The 18,383-nt window shown below is 38.3% G+C and overlaps 1 protein-coding gene across 1 annotated transcript in view; it reads left to right on the plus strand.

Moving 5' to 3' along the window:
• Positions 1–18,383, plus strand: part of UHRF1BP1L (UHRF1 binding protein 1 like) — a 61,205-nt gene that overhangs the window by 31,177 nt on the left and 11,645 nt on the right. Inside the window, exons 10-17 of the mRNA XM_033010178.2 lie at positions 5,105–5,287; positions 5,392–5,510; positions 7,367–7,508; positions 8,280–8,473; positions 10,492–11,990; positions 12,429–12,604; positions 14,040–14,176; positions 15,750–15,900. Of these exons, the coding sequence (XP_032866069.2) occupies positions 5,105–5,287; positions 5,392–5,510; positions 7,367–7,508; positions 8,280–8,473; positions 10,492–11,990; positions 12,429–12,604; positions 14,040–14,176; positions 15,750–15,900 (2,601 nt within the window). The remainder of the gene's footprint in view (positions 1–5,104; positions 5,288–5,391; positions 5,511–7,366; positions 7,509–8,279; positions 8,474–10,491; positions 11,991–12,428; positions 12,605–14,039; positions 14,177–15,749; positions 15,901–18,383) is intronic.

The raw sequence follows: 18,383 nt of genomic DNA on the forward strand, positions 1-18,383 counted from the left end.
CAGATAATGGCTACGTGGAACATAACTCCTACTACATGAAACCAGAAATGGGAATGATCATCTGCAGAGCGAAGGTGGTGCCTCTAAAAGTAGTGTTCTCCTGCAGTCTTAAACATACTTGTACAGAATATCATTTAAGTAACAAAAACCTAGGTCTCACTAATAAGCTATAACAAAAAACTGCCAGAGGTGCTGGTGGTTGATTCAATAGGGTGTATGTGTGGAAGGGGAGAGAACGTGCCAGAAAATTTCTTTTTCCACTTTAAGATGTTGTCATATTCTCACTGTTTTAGAAGAGTGTTGCAATTCTATGGAAAAACTATTGTCACAGAGGGGAGAGTCCCTTTACTCCTAGGAAGAGGAGCACGTATTACCCTTGAAAGTTCAAAGGGAGTCCTTCAGCCATGTGGGTATCATGCTTCTATATACGGCTGTATCAGGCTATCCCCTAATATGCAGAACATGCCTACGGTGAAGTCAAGGCTCTGCAGTATTGCGTACTGAAGGACAATACCATATTAATACGCTACAACAGCGTGCAAGGAGGAAACAGCTATATACTTCTGTGACTGTTATCAGATTGTTTCCTGGTTTTGTACCTCTCTGGCTATGGAATATTTAGAAATAGCTCTTTTGGTATAGTCTTCTTGGAAATTGCGATTAATCCTTCAGGAAAAAGCCCTCATTTATTTTGCAGATTGGGTTCTTGTGGGGTTTTTTATGTTTATTTGTTTTTGTAACAGACCCCACCCAGAAAGACAGTAAAGGGAGTCTGAGGCATAATTGCTGTAGGGTAAATTTCCAACCCGTTGAAAATCAAGCCTTCCAACAGTAGCCTTTCATAGCACATAAGAAAAGTGAAGCAGGTTGTATGTCCATTGACTGTGATAACCCTAATGCAACCCATGCTTATTAGATGTTGTAAACCTGTCTGTACAGCAATCCATCGCTTTACTCATCCTCCCAGACCTGATCTCACAGAAGTTTTTGTCCAGATCCATTATCTGTGTAGCTGATGTGTTGCTAGATGTTGTTCAGAGAAAGCTGCTGCTTTGCCATCATGCAGGACATTTTGCAGCACAGGAAATTCTTGATCAAGATGATATATTGAGACAATATGAGAAATTGAAAAGCATTTTCTTCCTGGGAAACCAGCAATAAATTCAGATGGTAGTAACATCAGTGCCAGCTTCACTAAAACATTGTTTTCTTGTTACAATTTGGACTGTTCTTCATTTTTCACAGATAAATGTAGCAATGACATCTCCATATATAGAATTGTAGAATAGTTGAGGATGGAAGGCACTTCTGGAGATTGTTTAGTCCAACCTCAGTGATTAAAGTGGTGTCAATTAAAGTTAGCTTCCTAGGATTGTGTTCACTTAGGTTTTGAATAGCTCCAAGGGTGGAGACTCTACAGCTGCCCTGGGCAACCTAGTCCAGTGTTTAACCACCTTGCCAGTAGAAAAAAATTTTTTTTTTTCCCCTCTTTTTCCTTATCAAACATTTAAGTGGAATTTCATTTTCTGCTTATTGTCTGTTGTTCTGTCCCTGGGCACCACTAAGAAGAATCCGGCTCCCTCATCTTTACTGCCTGCATCAGTCATTTATACACGTTGATAAGATCCCTCTCCTCTGAACCTTCTCTTCTCCAGGCTAAATGATCCCAGCTATCTCAGCCTTTCCTTGAAAGGTGTTCCAGTCCCTTATGTATTTTTGTGACCATTTGCTGGACTCACTTCAGTAAATCTATGGCTACCTTGTACTAGGGAGTCCAGAACTGGACCTAGTACTCTAGATGTAGTCTCACCATGACTGAGCAAAGGATATGGATCACCTCCCTTGACCTATTTTTCCTAAGCAGCCCAAGATGCTGTTGGCTTTCTTTGCGTTAATGACACATTGCTGGTTCATATTGAACTTATTGTCTCATGATTGTGGGGGTTTTTTGTTGTTTTTTGTTTTTTTTTTTTTTTTTTCTGCAAAGCTGCTTCACAGCTGGTCAGCCTGTAGCCTGTACTCCAGATGCTAGACTTGGATTTCCCTTTGAAGTCATGAGATTACTTCTGGGTCGCTTTTCCAACCTTCTGAGGGCCAACTGAATGGTAGCACAGCCACCTGGTGTATGAACCATTCTTCCTAGCTTTTTACAATCTGCAAAGCTGTTGAAGGTGCACTCTGTCTCATCATCCAGGTTATTAATGAAGACATATTGGCGCCAGTATTGCCCGTGGGGGTAAACCACAGGTGATTTCCTCCAGCTGGACTTAATGCTGATGATCACAACCTTTGAAGACTAACAATTTAGCCAGTTTCCAGTCCCCCCTCACTGTGTACTCACCTGGTCAATACTTCATTTTGTCAGTGTTACAGACAGCGTTGAAAGCCTTGCTAAAGTTGAGGTAAACAATATGTGCTGCTCTCCCCTCATCCATCAAGCCAGTCATCTCATAGTAGAAGGCTATAAAGTTCATCAGGCATGACTTCCTCATCATAAATCCATGCATTTACACTCCCAATCACCTTCACCTTCCTGTCCTTAATGTATTCTGAAATGGTCTCTGGGTTATTTACTCTGTTGCCCTCTGTTACCTTCCTCCATTACATTCTTTGAGGAGAGGCTGACCAGCCTGTTCTTTCCATCTTACTCCTTGAAGACGGGAATGACATTTACTTTCTTCCAGTCCTCAGGAACCTTTCTTGATCACTATTCAATGATAACCTTTCAAAGGTAATTCAAAGTGGTCTCCCCATTACATTGGCCAGCTCTCATCACTTGGCATCTCATCAGGATACCATGGACTGGTGCATGTCTGATCTGTTTAAATGTTTCCTAAGTGGATGCTTCTCTGCTGATGGGAAGATTTCCTTGCTCCAGACTTTCCCCAGGGTCTCAAGGACCTGGGATTTCTGAAGGCAAGTGTTACCAGTGAAGACTGAGGCAAAGAAGACGTTGAGTACCTCAGTCTTCTCCATGTCATTTGTCACCAGGTCCTCTATTGCATTCAGCAGCAAGCTCAAGCTTTCCCTACTCTTCCTTTTGCTTGTGATACACCTGTAGAAGCCTTTCTTGTTGTCCTTAATGCTCCTCATTAGATTTAACTCCAGAAAGGCTTTGGCATTCCTAACACCATCATCCATATTCTTTTTGGGTAACCTGACAGCTTCCACATCTTACTTCCTTTTTATCTTTGAATTTAGTCAGGAACTCCTGACTCTTCTGGCCAGGGTTTTATCCCATGAGATTCTTTCAAGCAGGCCAAAGGCTGTTCACCTGAAGTCCTGGGTTGTCATTCAGCTTTTGGCCTTGTTCCTTCATCTCAGAATCCTGAGTTCCACCATGTCATGGTCACTGCAGCCAAGGCTGCCCCTGACCTTCATGTACTTGACTAGTTCTTACTTTTTTGTAAGAATTGGGCCCATTGGAGCATGTGCTCTCTTTGGCTCCTTGATTGCCTGTGTTAGGAGGTGGTCGTCAATGCACTTTCAGAAACCACATGGATTGCTTGTGTCTTGCTGTGTTGACCCTCCAGTAGATACTGGGGTGGCTAAAGTTCCTAATGAGGACCAGGATCTGTGAACATGGTATTTCTTCCAGTTGTCTGAAGAGGGCCTCATCATCTTCCTAATCAGACGGTCTGTAGCAGACATCTACCACATCATCATCCATGTTGGTCTTCTCTCTAATCCTGACCTGCAAGCTCTCAGCTGGCTGATCATTCATCCCCAAGGCAGAGCTCCATGTGTTTTCACTGAAGGAACCACTTGCCTTCCTTGCCTTCTTGACCTGTGCTTCCCAAAGAACCTGTGTCCATCCTTTGCAGCATTTCAGTTGTCTCTGCACTACCAATGAGATTGTAGCCCCGCAGCTGCATATGCAGATCCCACGTGATCCTCATGCTGTATGTGTTAGTGTGCAAGCACTTCTGAGGAGCACCTGCCCATACTGACTTCCCAGAAGGGATATATGAGAGCTTTCCCTGTAATGCTGCTGTCAGATAGGTACTTCAGAGTTTACCTGGATATACTTGGGGTGATCCTACTTCAGCCCTGTTTTGGAGAATCCCAGCTTCATGGACTTGAATTGAATGTATCCTTTGCCCTCTTGCTCTCTTTGGTTTCTGCCCTGTTCCTTTCTCTTCTTCCTTAGCTAGAAAGATGTGAATAACTATCAAAAGGCTGTAAAGCAGGAGGGTGGGGAAAAATACTGTCTCTTATGACAGCCTCCCCCTACCATAAAGCATCTTCCATGCTGAAATCTTTGCATTTAGACTTGAATTTTTTTCCCAAAGCATTTTCATAATTTAACAGCAACCGTATCTACTCATCCCCAGTGTAAGTATTCAAAACTTCATTAAGTCCCAAATCAAGTAAGTTTTCACATGCTGGTATTTAGAGTGACATACCACTTGATAGAAGTTATCTGTATTGCATCCTTATTGTTGAACAGTTTAGTGGTCTGTCTTTGCAGGGACTATTTGAAGAGATTTCAGTTTCTTTCAGAGGTTTAAGTGCTTGACCAACAGAAACATGTTATGAATAAAAGAATTTTCATTAGTCTTGATTTTTAAGGCTGTGGGTACTGCAGCACTGAGTGAACTTACCTTCTTGTTTGTGTGCCATAAAGGTGCTAGAGAGCCAAGACAAAAAGAATACATTTCTGGAAAGGGACCAGGTACTTTTTAGGACACAGATCTGGCAGGAAAGATAAGCTTGGAAAAAGCGTGCATGAGAACACTGTTCTGTTACTTGCTCTCACTTTTTTTTTTAGTGAAACAGTTTTTTGCATGTTCTCACATATGACATTAACGTCATCACATTTCTCTGAACAGGAAATATTCAGTGATGTTTTGAGCATTAGTGGTGCTAAAAGGCAGGTGGCAATATTATATTGTTTTCTGAGTGATTTTGTGAGGCAGTGAGACTTGTTTTTGTGCAATGTAACTTCTGTTTTAAGGTCTGTTACAACTTCTGTTGTTCTATAATTACAGCATGGAATGAGATTATATTTTGAACAAGAATTGTGAAATAGTGGAAATTTATTATCCACTTAGAAGCAAACTTTCGAATGAGTTAATATTTCCCTCATTCCTCTTATTTGCAGGAGACAGCTGCAATCATTGGATGCATTATAGTGATGCCACTAAAACCAGAAGTGGATGGGCCAAAGAATTATTAAATGAATTCAAAAGCAATGTTGAGTTGCTTAAGCAGGCTGTGAAGGACCAGGTCATAGATTCTCCTCCCAAATCACCACCTGCTGTATCTCCTCAGAACCTACAAACAGGTACTTTGTTTGCATCACTAATGCTCTAATTCCATGAAATATTAAAACTATTCTAAAACAAAGTCTGTTCTTTTCAATGATTCCATCACTATTCTTTTCTACAGGCAAAGAACAGATACCGAAAGGAACGTCTAGGGCTTCCTCTGTATCTTCCCAACAACCAAAGGGCAAACTGATGTCTAGTCCTATTGTGGTTAGACTTGCAGATTTCAATATATATCAGGTACATTTTTTCAAGTTAGTAAAACTGGGGCTACTTCGCCCTTGACTGTTATGTAACTATGGTTTTCAAGGAACAATTTTGAAGCCCATTGAAATTAATAGAAGTCTTTCCATTTATTATTGGATTAGACCTTTATGGGCCTGCTTCAGCTTTGTTAAAATTGGTGGATATTTTCTTATCGACTTTATATTAGATAACCTATTACAATTATGTTTTGGATCCAACTTCTACTGTTCCCCAAATCCTGACATTTGGACTTTAGTCTTTTCATTGTACTATGTTGGATACCCAGTATTTTAATATGTGGCTTTGTATTTCATGCTTTTCTTATTGTAATCTTTTTCAAAGTACATGGATTTTTTTTCTTAATGTTAAATTAAGAGTTTTTAAAATTTTTTTCCAGCCCCTCCTTCCCCCAGTGATATTTTGAGTAGACACTTTAATAATTTTTTTTTTTTTTTCTCTCTGCACCCTCATTTGTGTCAGTGGGTAGTTTTAGTTTCTGATTGTGGTCCAGATTCACTCTGTGGTGCCTATAGGAGGCAACTGGAATGGAGAAGGAGTATCTCTCTAAGGCAGAATGGTAGTGATATAGGAGAATCTACTCTAAATTTCAGGTCCTAACAAAAATGCTTAGTGTGTGTCCTCAGTCACTGTGACTTCTACTTGCTCTTGTTCCAATTTTCAATGCTTTTTTGCCATATTGTTCCTGGTAGAGTGGGAGGTCGCAGCTTGCTGCCAGGAGCCTTCATCTGGGTTTGAATTGGTTTTACAGTATCATTTTGTGCTGTTAGTGTTTTCATTTGCCTTCTACTGTTCAGATGCTTATCTCTTCCTCCTCTTCCCTACACAAATACATTTTAAATATTTTTAATTGACATTATTTCTATATAATTTACAAAACTCTCTTTAGAAAAATCTGTTTATTACTTGGAATTTTTGTGTGTTAGTACAGAGACGTTTGCAGCTTGAAAACATCTACATAGAGTGAAGCAGGCATATAAAGGTTTTATAGTCATTATTTCCAGTGAAATTAATGCAAGTAGACATCATCATATATTCAATATTAATGCATTGGCTAACTTCAAACTAGGAGTCTGACCTACTAAGTGTTGTATGTTGTCAAAACAAAGCTCTTTTATCCTTTTTAAACTAGGTTACATTCCAAGAAATTTAAGGTCAAATATATATCAAAAGGTGATCTCTTTCTTGTTTTATAATTCACACTGGGAGGAAACAGAAATGGAGAATTACTTTTCTATAGTGTCTTGACTCTCCTGTGAAGCAGACCTTCAGGCATAGCCAAGCATCATATCTCAGCCAGGTGCATGCTGAACAACTTGCTTAGCTGTAGACAGTTGAGAGTTTCCCTGTGTACTGGAATCTGTCCTTAGGACAGCACAAGGACTTTCTAACACTTGTGTACTAAACTTCTTTAGCCTATCCATCCCTTGTCATCCAGATACGGGATCCTTTTGGACAGACAGTATGCAAATATACCATGTCCTAGCCTAATTCTTAATCAGGAGCTGTAGTGTTTGCAATAAAGATACCAGATCATTCTAGGCTTCTACTGAATGCCTTTGAAAGTGGCCTGCTGCCTCCTGCCTCGCATGAAGGAAGGGGATCTGGTACCGTTAATACTATATAGTTTTCTTGTGAAACTGTTCTATGGGGATTGCTTCTACTACAAAGCAACTAGGTGTTTCTTGTTGTCAGCACTTGGTGCAGTAGAGGATCTACATCTAAGAGCAGTGGAATGTTACACTACTAGGTGCAGTGCCTTGCAACTACAAATGCTTAATGATTCATAAAAATGTAATGTATTAATTAAATTATTCTTTTATCTTTTACAGGTCTCAACAGCAGACCAGTGTCGTTCTTCCCCTAAAGCTCTGATCTCTTGCAATAAAAAGTCACTTTATCTTCCACCAGAAATGCCAGCTATTCATATTGAATTCACTGAATATTACTACCCAGATGGAAAGGATTACCCTAGTAAGACTGCTTTTTTTTTTTTTTTTTTTTTGTACTGAACTACAAATTATTTTGTGTTACATTCACCTTTATGAAGCCTAATACTGATTCCAGGTTGACACTTGGAAATAGGTAATGGCTTTCTAGAATGGAAAGAACACAACCCTGCTCCACTGCCCCATTCCCACAGTGCTTGCTCCTGGCAAACTCCTATAAATACTATTTTTTATAATCATGGGTTTTAAGTCTGAAAACACTCACAGCATTTTTACTGACACATAAATTGTTCATTCTTCAACATACATGTGTTGTTTCTGCAGTTCCGCTGTGTCTACATAAAAGAACTCAATGGCAACACTGAATTCAAACTATTGCAGTAGTATCTAAGATGCAACAAAGAACTGCTGGAGTTATTTTTATTAATGTGTTATGGGTCTGTCCCTGTTTTATATACAGAAATGTTAGTGTATTTGTTGGGGATGGGACTTAAGGACATGAAATCTCCTTGGTCCTGCCTCTTTGTAATGAGGACTTTCTCCCCCCTCTCCTCAGACTTCATTCTATTTTAATATTAGCTTTTACATATAAAAATTCAGTTACTTGCTTGGAGTGAGAGAAACAAGCATTACTTTAAGAGTCCTTTAACAATTTAGTCTTCATTGAGATGTAAGGAGTGGATTTCCACTCTTTCTCCAGTGTAAAATACTGGTAAAAATGTGAGTCTGCAGTCAATTTATACCAAAAAAAAAAATTTTACTTATGCACATGATTTTGTTTTGTTTTCTCTTTCAGTTCCATGTCCAAATTTGTATGGCCAGCTGAATGCTTTACAGTTCACCCTGGATGAGAGGAGTATTCTTTGGCTAAATCAGTTTGTGTTGGATTTGAAACAGAGTCTTATTCAGTTTATGGCCATGTACAAGTTAAATGACAATTCAAAATCAGATGAACATGTTGATGTTAGAGTTGATGGACTAATGTTAAAGGTATGCTGTCATTGAGGAGGTGCTTTGTGGCTCCTTGGAAGAAAATACTTATTCTCTTATTCTGAAAAGCTGTTAGCAAAGCAGCTTAAGATATAAATGAACAAATACATGAATAAACAACCCACACAATAAGCAATGCTGCTCTGGAAAACTGTGCAGAATATGATGAATTGTAGACAGACATCTGTCTTCTATACTACTTCATCTAGGTCCTAGGGCTATTTTGGTTTTGTATTGAAGACCTGAATGGGAATAATAACAAATTAACAAATTATTTCACCATGTTCAATGAAGCTGACATAGCAGAAGAAAAAGCAATTGAACACTGAAGTAAAAATAAGTAGCAAAAGATGCATATTAGTACTCTATATTAATGCAAGGGTCCTCCCTTGTTCCTCTTGTTGTAGTATATCAAAACTATTTCATGAATGCCTGGAGTAAAGAGAGCAGTTCATCTGAAGGTTTATTTCCTTCTCCAAAACCCATTCTCAGTGTTTTTTGTTTCATGCTGACCCTTGGCTGTAGTTCAGGTATACAGGTTCTCTATATGTTTATTCCAGAGGAGTGGTGCCCGTTAATGTTGCTGAATATTCAATTTTTGCTTTCCTTGTCTTCTTCTTTGGAGGGGAAGGATTATTGAGCAGACAAATTTTATTTCCTACTCTGCGCCTCTTTCCCCCCCCTCCCTTCTTCCGCCCTCCCGATTTGCACTGGGCATTAGTTTCTAAGGTTCAGAGGTGAGCAAAACAATGAATTTTCAACGGTGCCTGCAGGAGAGGTTTCAGTGGTTCTAAAAAGTCAACATATGGAGAGGTGGTTATCTTCATAAGGCTCTTGGCGCATATTTAATGGAACTCTAAAAGGACATGGTTTGTACTGAATTAAAACAGTTATGGAGAGCTAACAACCAGGCAACTACAAATACAGACTGATCTAATACTGAATTACTATATGTGAATAGCCCACTAAACTGAGATGATAGAAGTAAAAGTATACTTAAATCCCTCAAACCTTATTTCATATTATTTCATACCAGTATTAACTGCATTATTTTTATTCTAGTAAATTATGCATCTTTTATTATTGGTGTACTCGATGTTTACATATCATATAGGTAATTAGAATAAAGTTACATATTTGGTTATTTTGTTCCAAGTCCTTTTGTTTACATGAAGAAGCTTCATCATTCCCATCTTTTACGTGCCTTTCGGGTAACTTTATTACTCTGGTCTTTCTAGATTCATCATGAAGATGTTGTGACAGAAAGTAGTGTCACTGATACTAGCAAAACTAGTGTGGCCTAGGTCCATGTTAACATCATCAGACACAGGGTTTGGCATAAAAAATATTTCTTTTGAAACTTGCACTAAAGATATACAAGTAAATTAAATCCAGTATACTGAACTATTCTGTTATTTTTTTAGGCGTTGGAGTACATTTTTATTTTTCTGATAAAAAAAATTATTATGAGATAATAGTTACAAAATACCTATTCTTATTCTGCAACGTTAATATTAGCTGTGCTAGAACATTGAATTCTTTCCCTGTATCTTAACATAGAAATAAAACATTGTAGTACTCAGATTAGTGAAAAACCCTATTTGACAAATCATACTGAAAAACAGAGAATTATAATTTGGACTTCAGAGCTGCAAATACTTGGGACACTTGAAAAAACTTTCTGCCAACCTGTTCCTGAGTTGAAGAAATGAGACACTTCAGCCTAATATAGCTGACCTAAATCTAAATCCTTCAGATGAGAAAAGCCCAAGACCCTTACATTTTTACACAAACACTGAGTTTGAGATGCCACAACATTCTGCTTAAAAATGAGAGGAGACACAGATGATAATCTGTGAGCCTGACTTACTCTTGTTCTGTGTTAGTATACTAGAGTTCTCATAAAATTATAATTATATTCCTTTATTTTAGCTGTCATGGGTATTATTTTGTTTCGGTAATTGTACACATTCTTAATCTACATATTTCTAACTAGGCAAAATATATTTCTCTTGCAGTTCATAATCCCATCTGAAAACAAACCTGAAATTCATAAAGATCAACCTCGTGCGCTTTCCATTCAGAGTTCAGAGATGATTGCTACAAATACAAGATACTCGCCAAACTGCAGGCACTCTGATCTAGAAGCTTTGTTTCAGAACTTCAAAGACTGTGAATTTTTCAGTAGAACTTTCACCACTTTTCCTAAGTCTCAGAAGAGTTTTAATCTTTTGCATCCAATCTTCCAGAGACATGCTCATGAACAAGATACTAAAATGCATGATGTTTATAAAGGTTATATCATCCCCAAGTTGAATAAATATGCCTTGAAGACATCTGCAGCTACTGATGTTTGGGCCTTGCATTTTTCCCAGTTTTGGATAGATTATGAAGGAACAAAAAGTGGGAAAGGACGACCAATAAGCTTTGTGGACTCGTTCCCACTTTCACTTTGGATTTGCCAGCCAGTAAGATTTGCAAAGTCACAAAAAGAGCTTTTATCGCATGATCAGACAGCTTTGAACATTCCTAAAGGTGAATCTAGTGATCTTGCTCATAGACTGCAACGTAAAAAACTTCTAAAGGAATATTACAGCAGTGAGACAGAGCCCTTGATTAATGGCATTCAAATGTCAGACACATCAGGAGTGCTTTCTGAAGGCTCTTCCTCTGATGCAGATGTACATGTTCTTGTCCATGTTCAAAAACATGTAAGCATGCAGATCAATCATTACCAGTATCTTTTTTTGCTGTTTCTCCATGAATCTCTTGTATTGCTCCTGGAAAACTTAAGGAATGATGTAGAAGCAGTGACAGGAAAACCTGTCAAGCAAACAGATGTCTGCATTGGGATCCTACTGAAAAGTGCAGAACTAGCCTTACTACTCCATCCAGTGACTCAGGGAAACCCTTGTAAGTCTCCGGTTGTGGAAGAAGGAAGTCCCATGGCATCAGAACTCTCCCCTTTGGGAAATGGGGAAGCTCTTACTTCAGAGAGTAAATTAGTTGGCAGTAAGGTAGTGCAAGCTGGTATTACTAATTTTGATTATATAAATGACTGCAAGCCTCTGAATGCTGAAGTTAATAAAGGAATTTTAATAGATCCTCTTTTGTTTACATCAGACAGTAATACAGATACTCAGAAAGGAACGTCATTTTCAGATGATGCATCAGATAAAGGTTTGGGAGATACGAGTGAAGGAGGAAGCAGTGGTCTTTTTAGTAGAAGTGATTCAGAGGAGGTCTGTGGACCTCTAAGTGAGAAAAGTAGCTTGCATCCTAGGGATTCAGGGTCCATTTTAAATAAGAGAGAAGATTCTACTGAATTTTTCATTGACAAAGAGGATGACAAAAGCATATTCTCAAATAAGTTACATGAACAGGATGGCACAACTGAAGGCTGTCCTAACCAATTCACTGACTTGGAAACAGAAACTGCCTTAGAATCTGAAGAGCTTGAAATCAACAAAGACAAAGTGACTTCAGTTAGAATGTTTGCATCCCAGGCTTCATCAAGGTATAGAAGATTTAATACTAAATCAGTTTTCCTACTATTTGAAAATATTTATCAATCTTGTTGGCCACATAAATTTAGTAATAGTCAACAGAAGTGAACAGCTAGTAGATGAAAATTTTACAAGTTTATAAAGATGTAAGATATGCAGTATCCAGCATTCAATGAAAGCTAAAATGAACTGTTACTTAATTGATTTAAACTATTTACTTTCAGTTTAAATGCTATGAAACATGTATTGAGAAAAATTTTGTCACAAATATCTACAGGAATGCATGTTGTTTCTATGCTTCTCTCCTTTTTTTCTTGCCAAGGGATTACTGAATAATGGGATTTTTTGCTTTAATATCTTGTCTGGTTTAAATGAATTTTAAAAAGTAACTTCTATGTAATGACTTTAATTTGAAATAATAATTCCCTAATATCTTTATATTTAAAAAGTGCAAAGCCTAAGGAACGCTGCCCGTCCAACCTCCCTGCATTCTCTGTTTCTTACAAGAATATGAAGAGAAGTCCATCACAAGTCTCTCTGGATACCATCTCTATTGACAGTATGATGCTAGAGGATCATTTGATAGAGAGTGATGGAAGTGACAGCCAAAGCTTTCTGGAGAAAGGTAAGTAGGTTTAACGAAATATTTTTAATCAGTACATGAAAATGTAGTGTGTTGCTAAAATAATACTCAAAATGATTGAAGTGCAGCAAATCCTGGATACTTTACAGCACTATTTGTTATCTTCTCCAGTCAGCAATATTAAGTATGTTTACAGCACATCATTTCAAGGGAAAGCAGTAAGGTGTGTTACTGAAGTAGGGCTACTTAATTTCACTACTTATTTTTCCTCTTTTGAGGAGAATAAAAGCACTGCAGTGCTGTGTGGCAACTCGGAACTAAGAGAACTGTTCCCTGCTTTGCTTAAGAGCTGTTGCTTTGGCTGTAAGTTTACAGGTTTGTACTCTGAATCAGTGTTATGCTTGAAGTGGTAAAGAAGCTTTAGTGTTAAAACTAGGTGAAAAATAAATGGATTTTCACTAATACTCACCATGCTAATTACCAGGCAGATATATTTGGTAGTCTCCTTGTAGCTTGTTCCTTACAGAGCAGTTCCTAGCTATTGACTGTCTAACAGCAGGTGTTGTCCAATTTTTGCTCATCAGTGCGTGAGCGTTTGATCCTGATCTGAGGGAGGAATTCAGGCATATGGTAATTATGTCTATATAGTCTGTAGTATCGTGGACATATGCAAATGCAGTGATCTAGTAGCCCTATGTCAAAACTGATTAAAGAATTTTCTGATGTCAGGAAATATGATTAAAAGACTTTATTGGTACCTCTTTTCTGATAAATTCTATTTTGAATAAAGAATGACAGTGTTTTTTTCTGTAGAATTTCTTTTCCGTCTAGAGCACTAATGAGAAGGATGCTTCACTTGCAAACCTGTTATATATTTGGATTATAGGAGTATTCCTGCATGCGTTTATGTGGGAGTATGCCATAAAATACATTTTCCGTTTTAAATAACCTTTATATATCTTTTTAGCTTGTTAAACAATATTTTAACTGCAGGTTAAATCTGCGTGCTTTCTAGTTACCAAGGAAACACTACCATGATCACTCTAACGAAAATATATATAGCTTATTTCTCTAAACATAAAACCACAAACATTTGCTCTAAAAGGCACTGTGTGGTGTTTTAGATACATAGCTTGTAATCTTTAACCTTTTTCTTCCTGCTGAATCAGTTCTATATTTGATTTGGAAGACTAAAAAAGGCCCTTCGCAATTTTTTAAACAATGCACGTAGAATGCTGGTTTAGTTCTGTCACTGTATCCTGCCTTACTTGCATAGCATCTAGAACTTTGCACTCACTGTAAGAGGAGTGGATTTGACAGTTAAATCATAAATATTTGTTTAATAAGCCATTCAACTCATCTTAAAAAATGAGTTAATGTATGCATACAGTAACAGGCACTGACTTTAATGTTAATGCAGGAGTGATTCAGGTTATGCTATGCTAACTTTGCGTTTTTTCTGATGTATATACGGAAGGTATTACAGCCACAAACTATCAAAGCCCATCAGAAAATGCCCATGAAGGAGGCACAGTGATTGAAAATTGTGATGGGTCATCTCCAGATGCCATGAGTGCTGCTTCAGAGAATGCCCATGAGACTAGTGAAGAAATGGTAATATTGTTGAATTCCATTAGAATACCTGCTTCAGTAAATTAAAGTTTAAAATAGAGCTAAAATTAATGCTTTTTGAAGTGATTTTTCAAGTAGTTTTGGTAGCTCTTGTTAGCGCATTATGTAAATCTGTAGACCTAGTGCACTTGCATTAAATACAAATGAAGATTATAATCCAGGTTACACTGAGCACTCTGTTATCTCCTCTGTAGACACTGTTGATAAATGACAGTAGCCACTTAAGTCAGCAAATATTTCTGCTTTAGTACATTGCAATGTTTTGTAATATCATCATGTTCTTTCATGCTCTGTTGAATATGGTATTTAAAATGAGATTTTTAACATCACCAAGTATAGAGAAAAGAAGGCACCATAGTTCTGACATCTCCTATGTGGAGATGTTTCCTTAACACTGGTATCATTCTGTAGTATTTGCAAATAGGAATGTAACAGCTGTCCTGCTGGTTCAGATCAGAGATGCCTCTTGTCCAGGATTAAGTCAGGACAACGCCTCAGTTTTTAGAGAAGATTATAAGAATAGTGTGTGTAGATACAGATTCCCTCCTTGAGACATCATGCAGGGTCCAACTTTTTCCATCTGCCTATCAACTCCTTCCTTGCTGATCCTTGCCCTAATCAACGCTTCTTAAATTATATTCTTGTATCAGTTAAGGCCACGAACTGGAAACCTAAGAGTACATAGGCCCAAAGGAAGACACTAGATTTTCTGAAATCTGTTGTGTGTTTGCTGACGTATTTTCCTTTTCAGTAACGTTAGTTGTGTAATCGTACCTTTGCTGTAAAATATTTGTGGATCACCTTCATTTTAAAAAAGAAAAAAGCAGCTCACTTAAATGGTTGTTTCCTTTTAAATAAATTTTCCATTATCTGTGCATATAGGTAATATGGAAAAAACAGAATTCATTCAGATTGTTATACAAGTGCATGTTAGCATATTTTTTTCTACTTGTAGAATTTAACTAAAAAGTCAGTAGAAAAATGAGCCCAAAGTAGTAATGATGATGGTCATATATCTTCTGATACTAAAGCTGACTTTCGAAACTAGGTGCTATTAGGCACTACAATCCAATAAACAGAGAAAAAGAGATGACTACTATGCAGATAGCCGAAGTTTAGTAGCCTATCCTAGTTCTTTAAGCTGGTCTGATTGAGCACCACAGATGCTTGGTTGTGCTTATGATATGCATGAAGTTGAATGCAGCATTAGAAAATTTCAGGTGTCATGTAGGTCACATGTTTCTTTGTCAGAGTGGGAAAAGTCTGCCCACTTTCATGGCTTTTCTGGCCAATTCTGAATTGGTATCAGTGGGTTATAAATACACGTGTCTGTCATTGGACAGACAATTGAGCAAGCCACTGTCAAGCCAAAAAGGGTACAAAAAGAAAAGAAGAAGCAATGAGAAAACTTTGTGCTTTTCTGTGAGCCAGGGCTATGCATCCAAGGATTCTTTTCCTTATGTGGGGGAAAAGGTTTAGACAGAACTTAAAAAACAATAACCACTGTAAATTCAATTTATAATCTCATATTGCTTTATCTTGATTTTGTTGACAGATGTCTGTTGTGGTTTTCCAAATATTTGGTGTTAATGGTGAAATTGACATCAGGGGTGAAGACACAGAAATATGCCTCCAGGTCAACCAAGTGATACCAAATCAGTTGGGGAATATCAGTGTTCGACACTATCTTTGCAACAGAACTGTTGGTAAGAACTAACAATGAGATCTCAGTGTTGTGAAATTGGAGTTGGAAACATTTGTTCTAAGTAAATAAAACCACTGTGTTAGCCTTAAAGCACAAAACCAGTTTTCCGTTAGTGCAATAGTATCCTCTTTTATGCCGGTTTAGAATACCTACTCTGGTTTCTTTCCTAATTGCTATGCATCAAAAGGGAAGGAAATAAAAATGGAACCATTTCTGATAGTGTGGGTGAAAAAATGCATTGAAATGAATTCTGGTCACTGTTTGCTTTTTTAAAATCAAATAAGTTGCATTACATTATATTACTGTTTTATGAAGATGGAACTCCCTTACTGCTCTAATGATACTTTGCTTAAATGTACCTTGGTTTGAAGAGCTGTTTCTTTTCTTCAAGATCTGTTTCTCTAGATTAAATTAACACCCACAGTTTAAACAGATTTATAATCTGTGGCTTAAGAAAACTTAAAAATTGACTCTGTGTCAGAAAAGATGAGCTGCAAGTACAGCCTTTTTTTTTTAAAGCTTGATAGGTACACAGGGTGTAGCTTCATGCCAGATATTTGCACAAATAGATCAACCAGTGTATTGTAAGAGCTGTTCTTGGGCTTGAGTACCTATACATTCTCTGCCAGCATACCTAGTTCACATACTGTGAGGTTTTTTTTCTTGGCATGATGTACTGGCGTGCCACTTCATGTCACAGTTTGCTTTGCTCCCCTCTGCCAACATTCCACATGGATTGCTGGATGCCAGCTCTGTTGCGCTGTAGGTTTTTGGGGGCAGATCCCTGATGCACCTGCTTCCTGCTTTTCTGTTTCATCTCCTTTCCCAGGAAATAGCTATAGCAGCTGTTGGCTGCCATTTATTTTCAGCCTTCCAGCAGCATGGGTTTTCTTCAGGAGGTTGTGCTTGGTGGTACGGCCCCTGATGCCCTGGCTAAAGAACCCATTTATTGATAAGCGGAGCAGTTGCCAGCAGCTGCTGCCTGAGCAGCTGCTGCGTGATGTTGTAGTTACATTCAGGCATCTGAAGGCAAGAAGGAGGTCCAGCAGGGAGGATTCATGGCTGACCTTCAGTTCATACATCAAGCCAACTGATTTCTGGTTATCTGTCATAGCCTCTGTAAAAGCAAGAGGGAGTAAATTGTAAGAAGATACCACCTTCCTGCTCTCATGTGGATCTAAAACTAGAACCTGCTTCCTCTGGTGCAGCCAGTTATGAGAGTCTTGTGTATTGGCTGATTATTTATTGCCAAAAGGTTATAATGTGATTGGAATCTCCAAATACTTCCACTTCATATCTCTTCCTTTCTCTTCCCGGTGGGTAGGTGGGCCAGCAACACTTTTTTTTTTTGTACGCTGCCATTCACTCCCATTCTGTAACGTACATCTTTTCTCTCTGCTGTAGGTCTGTGCTTTCTGTACTGAGTCAGGAATCTTCTGCAGCCACTGCTGCTCCCCATCTCCCATGTTTATTCTAATAGAAGAACTAAGGGAGAAAACAGTTTAAAAAAAAAGAATTCCAGGGGATCGAGGTTGGGAAAAATCTTGAGAATTAGTTCAAAAGGAACAATTTAAATGAGTTAATGGTAACAAAATACAACTAAAAGAACCAGTGAGCAAAAGTGTAAGAAAATATCCCAATAAAAGCAACCCCCCCCAACCTTTAATAGAATTTATTCAGGTGCTGAATTAACAATGGTAACCAGTAAACTGAGGAACTATGCAAAGCAATGAATAATCAAGTCATAATTACATTCTATGAAGGTGTTCTAGATGAAAATAACCACTTAAATCCTACTATACTATTAATGCAGTAGGTGTAGAAAGGAAAAGGGGTGCTTTAAAAGCTGGAGTAATTTTGAGGGCAATGTGGCAGCTGTGCATTTCCCTGCAGGGTGGCCGCAGGACAGTGCGTTTACCAGATATTGTCTGGCAGCAATAACAAAAGGAGGGATGGAGTATGGCAGAGGTACTTGGGGAAGGACAGTGCTTTTACTGAGACCTTGTCATGCTTGAAGAAGAACAGAACAGCAGTTCATAGCAGCTTCTGAATTGTTTAATGCAATTTCTCCTCCATCTTCTCCCAATTGTGCCCCTTTCGGGTATCTGCAAGATAACCAAGATAGACTTCATGGCTGAGACTGACTGTGTAGCCTTTTCTTTTGCTGTTTCACTGCACTTTAGTGGATTCTTTCAGCAATGACGCAGGCACTCTTTTCTGGTCCGGAAATACTTAGGGCACATACTGCTTATTTCTTTCTCTGTATTTGTTGGAATAATATGGATCCCCAAGGGAAACAAAGTTTCCCAAACCAACTGCAGACTCATTGGACAGAGTGGTCATTGTTCTCCCATCTGGAGAGTTGCCCTTCCTCTCAAGGACTCTCGGTAGCTAATTCTCTTCTGTCTGGACTGGAGCCACAAATCGTACCTGATTGCACTTCTTAAACAGTGGAAGGATTGGAGAATAGAGTCACGGCTGTTA

The sequence above is a fragment of the Tyto alba genome, unplaced genomic scaffold (genome assembly GCF_018691265.1).
Source record: "Tyto alba isolate M040663 unplaced genomic scaffold, T.alba_DEE_v4.0 Super-Scaffold_2, whole genome shotgun sequence".
In the NCBI taxonomy this organism is placed as follows: Eukaryota; Metazoa; Chordata; class Aves; order Strigiformes; family Tytonidae; genus Tyto; species Tyto alba.